General features: G+C 42.1%; 1 protein-coding gene across 1 annotated transcript in view; it reads left to right on the top strand.

Moving 5' to 3' along the window:
• The first annotated feature begins 4,473 nt into the window (after window positions 1-4,473).
• Window positions 4,474-12,148, top strand: part of RAP1GAP2 (RAP1 GTPase activating protein 2) — a 156,659-nt gene continuing 148,984 nt past the window's right edge. Inside the window, exon 1 of the mRNA XM_015822663.1 lies at window positions 4,474-4,547. Within this exon, the coding sequence (XP_015678149.1) occupies window positions 4,474-4,547 (74 nt within the window). The remainder of the gene's footprint in view (window positions 4,548-12,148) is intronic.

Raw genomic sequence — 12,148 nt, 5'->3', positions numbered from 1 at the left:
CTGTTTTATCCCTTTATTTACTTGTGAATTGATTTAGTAATTACAGATGTATTTGTGCCAATTCAGTCATCAAGAGTGTAGCTCTAAGTGGCCGATGAACAAGAAAAATATGCTATCCATCCATTCAATTTATAGTGCTGCCCATCTCAGTGACTGACTTTGGGTGGCAAACAGAATTAAAATAGAATAAAAACCATTATAAAAATTTAAAATACATGCAGCAGAGAAACATCAATATTACAATATTGATAAATAAATCATTAATAAGAACTATAGCACCTATTAGTTCAAAACAATGAAATACCTAGCAGCAGCCTCATTGTGGGATACTTCTGGCTTGCTGAAAAAGAAATTCAGAAATGCTCTGAATATGAAATAGAATCTTATAACTGGAGGAAACTAACCAAAGAGAGAAGCAACCTAGAATTAAGGAGAAATTTTCTGAAAGTGAGAACAATAAACCAGTGGAACAACCTGCCTCCAGAAGTTGTGGGTGCTCCAATACTGGAGGTTTTTAAGAAGAGACTGGACAGCCATTTGTCTGAAATGGTATAAGGTCTCCTGCCTGAGCAGGAGGTTGGACTAGAAGACCTCCTAGGTCAGTGGTGGCGAACCTACGTCATGCGTGCCAGAGGTGGCGCTCGGAGCCCTCTCTGTGGGCACACATGCCGTTGCCCCAGCCTCACCTCCCCCACAACCCTCTCCTCACCAGCAGAGGAGAGTTGCCCCCAAGCGTGGCCCACACTTAGCAGCACAGCCAAGGACATGGCAGCCAGGCATCGTACACAAGACTCTGCCCTCACGTCCCATCGTGCATAGTTGATGCTGCGGGGTGTGGCTGCCATGGCGCTGCTGGGCTGCCTGGGAAATTTGCGGCGGGCCCTGGAGGCAGTGAGTGGCCCTGTGGGCAGGCGGGGTGGGGGCGGGGCGGGGGGTGGAGCAGGGGTGGGGGCGGGGCCAGTTTTTGGGCACTCAGTCTCTAAAAGGTTCACCATCACTGTCCTAGGTCCCTTCCAACTCAGCTATTCTGTATTTCATAGGAGGGCCATTCTTGCAGAAAAGGTTTGCTTCCCAGGCTCCTCCATGCTGCATTTTGCACAGGGTGGGGACTCTGAGAAGGCTGGCATCTCTTTCAGGGAAGTGGTCTTGCAGACAATCAAGCTCCAATCCAGGGATGCAGTTTATAACTAGCACATTGAGTGGCACCCCAAAACAGGGCAGCAGGCAATGTGGTTCCCACAGTAATGACCTTATACAGCAGTAAAGAGTTACAGGTAGTCCTTGACTTATGACTGGTCACTTAATATTCAAAGTTACAATGAAACCCTCCCCCAAAAAACATACTTAAAATGTACATTGCAGTGTCCCACAGTCCTGCTTACTTCTGGTTTCCAGCAAAAAACATCCACCGCGAAGAACAGGTTTGCTTAACAGCCACGGATTTGCTTAACAACCGCTGCAAAAGATGTTGTAAAATTGGGTCGGTCGTGCAGCGATCTGTTTAACACCCGGCATGACATACGACTGTAATTCCAGGCTCAATGACAGTTGTAAATCGAGGAGTACGTATATCCTTATTAAACCACAGTGGAGGTTTCATTTCCAAGGGGTTTTCAAGCAGTCCCTCGTAGAGTGCATGACCGGGAGTGACGGGGACATGAATGACCATCGACAATGTTTCCTGTAGCAGGAATGGCTACAACTGGTGTACCACTCCTCCTGGCTAGCAATTAGGACTGTAATTTTCTGCTTGGTCAAAGTTTTTTAGGATGGATTTTTGTCCCAGGGTCACGTGATCACCTGTTACAACTTTCCCAAAGGGTTTCTGACAAACAAAGTCAACGGGGGAAGCCAGATTCGCTTAATGACTGTGTGATTCGCTTAGCAACCTGTTAATTTGCTTTTTAGGATGGATTTTGCCCCGGGGTCGTGTGATTTTCTTAGTGACTGTGTGGCAAAAAAAGAGCCATAATATTGAACGTGACTCGCTTAACGACCACATTGCTTAGCAATGGAACTTCCAGTCCAGATCCTCTTAAGAACAGCTTGATTTACTTAACGACCGTGACAAATAAAGGTCATAAAATTGAGTTCGAGTCACTTAATAGCCACATCACTTAGTGACAGAAGCTCTGGTCCCAATTGTGGTCGTAAGTCAAGGACTACCTGAACATCCAGAAGGTGTGTATGAATGCCAAATAAAACGGGGGGAAAGGATCAAACCCTATTTCATTCCATAGCAAAGTTCTTCATGATTATAAACTGGGGCAGACGAGATATAAATGCCAATTACTTTTTCTTCCCTGTGAATTTGGAAGATAATTACCTTCTCATCCACGCATTCATCTGAGAGTCATGCTATGGGTCAATATATGCCAACATTTGCACACCGTAAAACCCTTGAGGTTTGTTTTTTTTTGGACGGGCAGATTTAAAGAACTTTTATGCAACGGCAGAATGACTGGAGTGAGGTTGCCCATGTAGACATTTTGAGCTTTGGCGTCCCCCGAAGAACAGAAGCGAGCAGCTTTTGCAGATGCAATGCGCTGTCCTATTTCTCTGCTCTGTTCTCAAAAGATGTGAATCTTCTCTTTCCGGAGCTGTCGGCAGTAGCTATTTTGCACCTCCGCAACAGTGTGAGATGTGATTGGAGACTCCTTAACATTACCTTTTTTTCAGAACTATTTAGATATAGCCCACCTTTTGCCCTGGAATTGAGAAAATATTTTCTTTCCGTCTTTGTCACGGGTCTCTTTTTCGCCTTGTTCCATAAAGCAAAGAAGCACAACAGATTGAGTCTTTCTTCCTCTTTTCACAAATTGGTGGGTTTGTTTCCCCAAAGCAGAAATGACTGAAGCCTGGGTGGATGGGAAATAAATTTTACAATTCTCTCTGCCTCCTCCACACTTTTCTTTTGTATCCTACAACAAATTCTGTGACATCCTCTGCCCAAAAAAACGAATCTCTCTTTCCCTCTCGTTTATTATTGTCTCTTTCGCAGTCTGATAAATGTTCAATCTTTTTCTGATTTATTTACATCTTATCTACGGAGCTTCAGGATACTAAAAAGCAGAGACATCACCCTGCCAACAAAAGTACGTATAGTCAAGGCCATGGTTTTCCCAGTTGCAATGTATGGCTGTGAAAGTTGGACCATAAGAAAGGCTGAGCGCCAAAGAATGGAGGCCTTTGGACTATGGTGCTGGAGAAGACTCCTGCGAGTCCCCTGGACTGCAAGGCGATCAAACCGGTCAGTCCTAGAGAAGATCAACCCTGACTGCTCTTTAGAAGGCCAGATCCTGAAGTTGAAACTCAAGTACTTTGGCCACCTAATGAGAAGGAAGGATTCACTGGAGAAGGGCCTAATGCTGGGAAAGATGGAGGGCAATAGAAGAAGGGGACGACAGAGAATGAGGTGTGCTGGATGGAGTCACTGAAGCAGTAGGCATGAGCTTAAATGGACTCTAGAAAATGGTAGAGGACAGAAAGGCCTGGAGGAACGTTGTCCATGGGGTCGCGATGGGTTGGACACGACTTCTCAACTAACAACAACAACGGAGCTTCCAAAATAGTTAGAAAACTTCTCTTTTTACCAATCTGTTTCAGCCTGTAAGAAGCTGATTTGTATCTTATGATGAAAAAGCCTTTTAGATTAGAAAAGCACTCAGTTTTTCTCATCCTTTCACTGCAACCGTCATAAATACGAGTCACTTGCCAAGCATCCAAATTTTGATCACGTGACTGTGGGGATGCTGCAATGGTTGTAAGTGTGAAAAAACAGTCATGAGTCAATTTTGTAACTTCGAATGGTCACTAAACAAGCTGTTGCAACTCAAGGACTATCTATATTTGCTGTTCCTACCTATTATAGTTTAGAGCCTTCAGTAGGGGCTAATTCAACCACATACTCTGGGCCTCAAGTTTGGCAAAACCTCAATGCTTTTAGGGCATTATAGAAAGCCAATTGGGCTGTTGATTTGGCTATTAATTTCAATAGAAGACCCCTCCAGAGTTTTCCTGCCTGTAATTCCAGCCTCAACTGCTGTGAAATATTCAGGCCTCCTACTTGTAAATAATATTCCTGTTTTGAAAGTGATTAATAATACTATTAAAGGAGACACTTCCTTATCAGATTGTGATAACTTTCCATGGAAAATATAATTGTTTTTCCTTTGCTTGGAATTACTATTTTTGTTTTCCTATTGGCAAAAAAAATATGTTCAGGAATGCTTTATGTTCTTGGAAAAGATATTAGAGTTAAGATATGGAGAGATGGGGACCTACCAGTTTTCTTGGGATCTTGAATAGCATTTTGCTGAAAATGTCCCCTTCGTGCTCCTCTTATCAGTTCTTCTTTAAAACATCAATAGAATTTCAGAAGCTGTGGAACACAGAGCCAAATCTATTTGCAGTGTTGATGCTCTTTAAGGAAACCTCTTGTCTTAGAGTTTACTGGTCTCATCTATCGGAACCATGACACACAGCTTCCGAGATCTGCTAGTGGGCATTGCACACCACCGAGAGGCTACCAAACAAGAACAAATTATGTATTGTAAAGATCGCTTGCAGTTGGGAGTTACTTCCAATGTAATCTACTGAATCCCCTGCATGGATTGCCCCTGTGACTATGTAGGACAGACAGGGAGGAAGCTAACCACCAGATTGCAAGAACACAAGTGAGCCAAACTCATTGGTAGCCTCACACTGCAATGAACAAGGACACATATTCCATTTGTGAGAGGGACCTCGGAATCCTAGTGGACAATCACTTAAATATGAGCCAGCAGTGTGCTGCAGCTGCCAGAAAGGCCAACACAGTGCTAGGCTGCATTAACAGAGGGATAGAAATAAGATCACGTGAAGTATTAATACCACTTTACAATGCCTTGGTAAGGCCACACTTGGAATACTGCATCCAGTTTTGGTCACCACGATGTAAAAAAGATGCTGAGACTCTAGAAAGAGTACAGAGAAGAGCAACAAAGATGATTAGGGGACTGGAGGCTAAAACATATAAGGAACGGCTGCTGGAATTGGATATGTCTAGTTTAATGAAGAGAAGGACGAAGGGGGACATGATAGCAGTGTTCCAATATCTCAGGGGCTGCCACAAAGAAGAGGGAGTCAAGCTATTCTCCAAAGCACCTGAAGGCAGGACAAGAAGCAATGGATGGAAACTAACCAAAGAGAGAAGCAACATAGAACTAAGGAGAAACTTCCTGACAGTTAGAACAATTAACCAGTGGAACAACCTGCCTCCAGAAGCGGTGAATGCTCCAACACTGGAAGGTTTTAAGAAGAAACTGGACAGCCATTTGTCCGAAATGGTATAGGGTTTCCTGCCTGAGCAGGGGGTTGGACTAGATGACCTCCAAGGTCCCTTCCAACTTTATCATTATTGGAGCTACCAAGATTGTTGGACGAGCAGGCACAAAAACAGCCAGGGAAGTGATTGAAGCCTGGGAAACAGGCCCCTCACCAGTCAACAGGAGTGCTGATTTACCACCAGCCTATGAAGTACTTAGGAGTCGAGGGCTGGGCCTCAGAAGCAAATGACAGCTAATGACTTAAAAGCCAGTCATCAACACACCCCAATCAACATCTAAAAAGCCACTTACCCAGCCATTATAAATACCACACACAGAACAGCACACACTCTGCTGGAGAGAAGTTCCCTGAAGATGGTCTCCAGCACGAATCTGAAAGCTCGGAAGACTAAACCTTTGGTCCTGGTGACTGACCCAGATTGGATCCTGCCGTTCTTCTTTAATTCAGTGAAAAAGTATTTGCTTTTGAAAGGAGAGAATGATTGTGCAATTCTTATGAGCAGAGCGTGGAGTTCTTTCATTTATTAAGTTACCGGGTGGCCAAGCATGTGTGTGACTGTTCTGCCTTTCACTGTGCAATTATTACTTCATCAATCTGGAGAGTTATTGTGAAGTCACTTCACGGGGCCTTTTCATCCTGGAAATTATGTAGAGCGATGGAAAGATACCTAACTGAACATGACAAAAAAAATAAATGTTTGAGCACCCCTCATTAGGAGCACAGTGGCTCGAATGGTTGGAATGCTAGCAAACCCATGTTCAAGACCTGAAAGCTGCCGTGGGGCAGGTTTGAGCTCCTGTCCTTTGCTCTAGCTCCTGATGGGGACAATAAAAGGAGCCCCCCAACTGGGCATCCCCCAGGGCAACAGTGATGTCGCTGGCTACTCCGTTCAACCCGGAAGTGCCTCGCTGCTTCTGACATGAGCATAAAAAAACAAACAAACAAAAAGCACCCCTCATAGCTTCCAAAATTGCGGAAGTTCAAAAACACCACCAAGAAAAACCTTGAAATAGATCTCAAGCATCCCGAGCCTATGGTAGAAAGGTAGAAGCCTCTTGACATAGGAAGCAGAAGCCTGAGAAGCCACAAAGTTGATTTTCATTTTAACATTGAGTCAGCAATCGATCAAATTCAAGCTACTTTCAGATGTCATTATGTTACAGTGCTCCTCAGACATAAATCAGAGAGCAGTGATTTGTCAGTGATGGAAGAGATCCAGGTTCCACAAACCGACTTGAAAGGTCCCTCTCCAATTTTCAGTGACCCGTGCATGCTTTTACAACAGAGTTTGGATTAAAATCAGAAATAAAAGCATTTTTACTTCCGGTGAAAAGAAGAGTTGCTTCTTTTGGTAATGATTTAGTTGTTTCTTTTAGTAGTAGCAATGGAGTGCTGTGTGGACAGGAAGATGGGCTGTAAACCAAAACGATAAATAAACACCTTGAGCGATCAAATGGGCAAGTTTTCAGTCTAGGTACAGATAGTCCTTGACGTATGACAAAAATTGAGCCCAAAATTTTATTTGCTAAGCAAAGCAGTTGTTAAATGAGTCATGCCTCATTTTATGACCTTTTTGGCTATGGTTGTTAAGCAAATCACTACAGTTGTTAAATGGATCATCTGTAGGTTAAGTGAACCTAGCTTCCCCCATTCCCCTAGGAATGTTGCAAATGACAATCCCAGACTGTGATTTATTATAATTAATCAGTGGAATGACTTGCCTCCAGAAGTTATGAGTGCTCCACCACTGGAGTTTTTTAAGAAGAGATTGGACAACCATTTGTCTGAAATGCTATAGGGTCTTCTGCCTAAGCAGGGGGTTGGACTAGAAGACCTCCAAGGTCCCTTCCAATTCTGTTATTCTGTTATTCTTGCTGGAAAGTAGCATTTACTTCTAATGTCTGCCAAAAAATGTCCCATAACAAGCAATGGGTTTGTTTAACGACCATGGTGTTCACTTAAAAATAATTTCAAAATGGTTGTAAAATTGGGCGTAGTCATGTGGCTTAATGATCACCATGACTTAAACCAAAATTATGGGCTCAATTACAGTTGTAAATTGAGGACTACCTGTATTATATTTTTAATTAGATTACTTTAATTTCTGAGAGTCTCCTTTTCATAGTTACATTCCTATCCTATTCCAGGTAATGGTCTGGAAGTTAGCAAATTGTCTTTCCAATGCTCATTATCCAGATTTCTCACTCAGTCCCTCATTGGTCAACTGTTACATGTACTGTATGTCAAGTGACCCAGACATGCTTTTCCAAAAGGCAACTGAACTTTGTTTTTTTTTGTTTTTTACTTAGAAAAAGGGTTTGCTTGTCATCCAACAAGCTTCTTCAGAAGTGAAGAAGTTCTCAAGAATCTTCTTGTATAAAAAGAGAAAGGTTTTCAAAGACCCCCCCCCCCAGAAAGTCCAGTTGCCTTCTGGAAAAGCAGTTTTGGGACAACCATGATCTGAGAATCTCCACAGACATTATGTCAAGTGACATATTCTTCTTTTTTTGCCATTTTTCTAGAGGGTGCCAGAAAAATGAAAAAAAAAATGTTTTTATAAGACAAACACATTTGGACTACTAAACTCTGAGACTAACACAGTGCGAAGAACAGGAAATAGAACAAAAGCTGTGATATTCTTTTTTTCTCCAGTGTCAGATAATAGAAAAAAATTCATTGTCTAATATGATTTCCATTAAAAAAAAAGGCACGGCTGCAAGAATCTTGGTGTCCTTAACACAGAAGTTTTAATACTGTAGGAAGTTGCTTTACATGAGTCTGCTGTTAGTTCTGTCTGTGTAACTCAAGGAAAGTCAAACCCAGCCAATTAATTAGTGCTTACTAGTCTCGACAGATTCAAGGGAGAGTGATCAGTACCATGGACAGCTACCATTGTGGACACTTAACTGAGCTAAGGCAAAAAACAAACAAACGTTGCTTCAACAGAAGACTGGAATCAAATGAGACTTCAGCAAATAGCTGTGTCGAAAGACCTGTTGACTTAATTCAGGGATCCAAGCTTCAGAAATGGCCATGTCAGAACCGATTGTTCTAGGATTTAAGGACAGACCTATCAGTCCTGAAAAGCAGTACCCCATCCCCTTTTCCAATATGGTGTCTTACATAAATGAAAATGAAGTATGTGGCAAACACGGCAGGAATTGTAGTGCTGTCTTTAGGAAGGCTCCTAAATTTGGGAAAAAAAATGTTGAAGACAAAAGCTAGAGGGCAGCTCTGATGATGGTTATAGATCCCATTCCTTCTATTGCTGCCTTGGTTCCTTGTATCTGACTGGTAGAAGCAACTTCAAAGTTCATAGAGTCAACATGGTACCTCGTGAGACCAAAGAAGATGATGCTGAAGGATATGCCTTAATCTTTGTACTGGCATTAAGAGAAGAAATATATTGCTGACAATGATTGAATTATATGCTTTCAGATATTGGGCTATTAAGGCATACTTAGCTATAGCAAGAATAAATCTAGGGACCTTCTGTAGGTAATCCTTGTGGATAACAACAAGGCTACAGTCTTTCCCCAAGGAGCATCCATTTACCAAAACCCCTTTCTGCCCTTAATAGCAGCAGGAAGACTGTAATAACCCATGTTGTTTCCATAAAGGGAATTGCAAGTAGTAGAGCCAATATCCATCCCAAGCATCAAGGGAGTATTTAAGAAGATTCAGGCACAAAGAATCGGGACTACACACAAAGTTGCAGCTAAGCTAATTTATTGCTCATGCCTGTACTCCAGTATCCAGTCAACTAACGGTCAGCAATCAACTGGCACTAGATAAGAGTCAACAGAATTCAAGAAGGGCTGGACTTAGACCATTTGTGGGGACATAATGACTCTAGGCTGATTACTCACTTGACTCCACCTACAGATTTTGCCTGCTCTCCTAATCCACACCATTAAAGGCAATCCATCTAGTACAACATCCTGGTTTATATGTTAGTTACCCAAATCCTTATAGAAAGCAGAGAATATTGTAGTTCTAGCTTGCTATTCCCTCCAGTAGAAATAGTCTACAGACATTAAATGACAAATTGAGGGATCGTTTTTTAAAACCAGCCAATCTAGTAGCCACTCTTCCCTGTCCAAACAGCTAATGCAAATTCCATAATTCATTTTTTAAGAACTGTCATCTTTTCTGAACCAAGTACCAGTCATGTTCAGCTTTCCAGAAGTGACAGTCATTCCCCTAAGGCTGCTCTTTGGTAACAAGTAGCAAAGCTTATATTTCTCTCACTGACCAGCTTTCTGCCAGGCTATTGCTTTCCATTCAGAGGCACCCCAGGCAAAACATTAACTTTTGCTCTAATGCTTCCGGGTAGTGAGAATAGCAAATTAAGCCATTGCATGCCTGCAGAAAGGGTGGAAAACCTATGGCCCTTGGAAGGAATCAGTTCAGGCTGATCAAGCATCATCCCTTCCATAATAGTTTGCTGTGTGGAGAGGGAGAGAAGGGAAGAGATGAAAACATCAGGGAAAGAAAACGAATCTGTATGGTGGTTGTGAATGGGGATGTCGGTGGAAAAAGGAGTTTCACAGAGAGAATTGGTGAATCAGCAAACTTTGGACTCTGAAAGTGACTGGAATGGAGAGAAGGAAGTGATTGCCCAGTGCATAATTAAACTGTGGAATTCATTACTCCAGAATGTGATGACCACTAACTCAGATAGGTTTAAATAATTAAACTGTGGAATTCATTATTCTAGAATAGGTTGATGGCCATTAATTCAGATGGGTTTAAAAGACCCATAAATCCATGGAAGTTAGGTCTGTAAAGAGCTACTGTTTGAAGATGTAATGTTACCTCTGAATTGGGGTTAGCATGCCTACCCGTGCAGGTCCTTGACTTACAACAGTTTGTTTAGTGACTGCTAAAAGTTATAACGGCACTGGAAAAAGTGACTTGTGACTGGTTTTCACACTCATGACACTCATGACTATTGTAGCATCCCCATGGTCAAAATTGAGATGATTGGCAACTGGCATGTATTTATGACAGTTCATGTGTTCCAGAGTCATGTGATCACCGTTTGTGACCTTCTGACAAGCAAAGTCAATGGGAAAGCCTAAATTCACTTAACAACTGTGTCACTAAGTTAACAACTGCGGTGATTCACTTCACAACCGTAGGTTGTAAAATGGGGCAACACTCACTTAACAAATGTCTCAGCAACAGAAATTTTGGATTACCTGTAATGGTAGGTCTCTCTTTCTTGCTTGCAAATTCTCCAGAGATGCCACTGCAAGAAACCTAAGGCTGGGTTACTGCATCCAGTAATGCTTGGAATACTGCATCCAGTTGTGGACACCACAATGTAAAAAAGATGTTGAGACTCTAGAAAGAGTGCAGAGAAGAGCAACAAAGATGATCAGAGGACTGGAGGCTAAAACATATAAGGAACAGTTGCTGGAATTGAGGAGAAGGACGAGGGGGGACATGATAGCAGTGCTCCAATATCTCAGGGGCTGCCACAAAAAAGAGGGAGTCAAGCTATTCTCCAAAGCGCCTGAAGGCAGGACAAGAAGCAACGGATGGAAACTAATCAAGGAGAGAAGCAATCTAGAACTAAGGAGAAACTTCCTGATAGTTAGAACAATTAACCAGTGGAACAACCTGCCTCCAGAAGCGGTGAATGCTCCAACACTGGAAGTTTTTAAGAAGAGACTGGACAGCCATTTGTCTGAAATGGTATAGGGTATCCTGCCTGAGCAGGGGGTTGGACTAGATGACCTCCAAGGTCCCTTCCAACTTTTATTATTATTATTATTATTATTATTATTATTATTATTATTATTATTATTATTATTATTATTATTATTATTATTATTATTATTATTATTATTATTATTATTGTCTTCAGAGGCGTTGTTCTTAGATTCACCTAACACAACATGAGAACACAACGCAAGAACGTTAGCATGAAACAAAAGGCAAGTGATCCAAAATTTAGTTTTCCTTTTTTTTTAGGAGTTGGCGTTTATTGAGCACTCCATTAGCAAAGTAGCATTTTGGATAAAAGGCCAGACTGAGCCAGTGGGATCATTGCAATGTTGGGCCTCACTAAAGATGCCCTTCAGATGGTTTGGACTACAATGTCAATAATTGCTTGAAGTTTGACATGCTGGCTGGAGTGCAAAGAGTGCAGAACAAGCGGAGGACATCAGATTGCCTACTTCTGCTTCAAATTGTGGTTACATAAGGGCTTGTCCAATCCTAGGCAGTTCTGAGCCATTGAGGTAGCTGCCTCTTAATCCCAGATTTCATTTGAACATTAGCCAAATCCTTCTGATGGGAAAAGCTGCTCAACCACAGAACAGTCTGAGCTGGGATGTAGTCAGCCCTCTTTTGCCGGTAGAATTCTAGCAGATGCCACATGGGCAGTTGTTGGGATTGTGTCTGCACATGTTTTACTTCATTTCGAATTATTTCTAGGCTGCTCATCACTTAAACAGTATATGGGGAAAAAACAGGATCAAGCATGGAGCAGGACCAAGAATTGCAACCCAACAGGGACTTATAAAAGAAATCTTTACAGAGTGTTCCCAGAGTAATTCTCTGCAACCATCTGTCAAAATGAGGTCACCTGTGAAATTTGCCCTACAGTAGTGGTTGTAATGAACAAGCCTTGAAAGGAACACATGGGCTGTCAGGTATCCAGCTTAGCAGATCACATAGGTGAACAAAGGTATTATTTGTTAGACAGCCTTCAGGGTTATCCCCAATTCAGTATTCCAGTTTTGGGGTTCTATAATCTCCTAGGACTTGAAATGGACCCTTAACACTAGAACCATCATTAAAAAGGCAC

Source organism: Protobothrops mucrosquamatus, unplaced genomic scaffold, assembly GCF_001527695.2.
Source record: "Protobothrops mucrosquamatus isolate PMUCROS unplaced genomic scaffold, P.Mucros_1.0 scaffold1637, whole genome shotgun sequence".
Lineage (NCBI taxonomy): Eukaryota > Metazoa > Chordata > Lepidosauria > Squamata > Viperidae > Protobothrops > Protobothrops mucrosquamatus.
The sequence above is the reverse complement of the archived record's forward strand: the minus strand, read 5'-3'. Positions and strand labels throughout refer to the sequence as shown.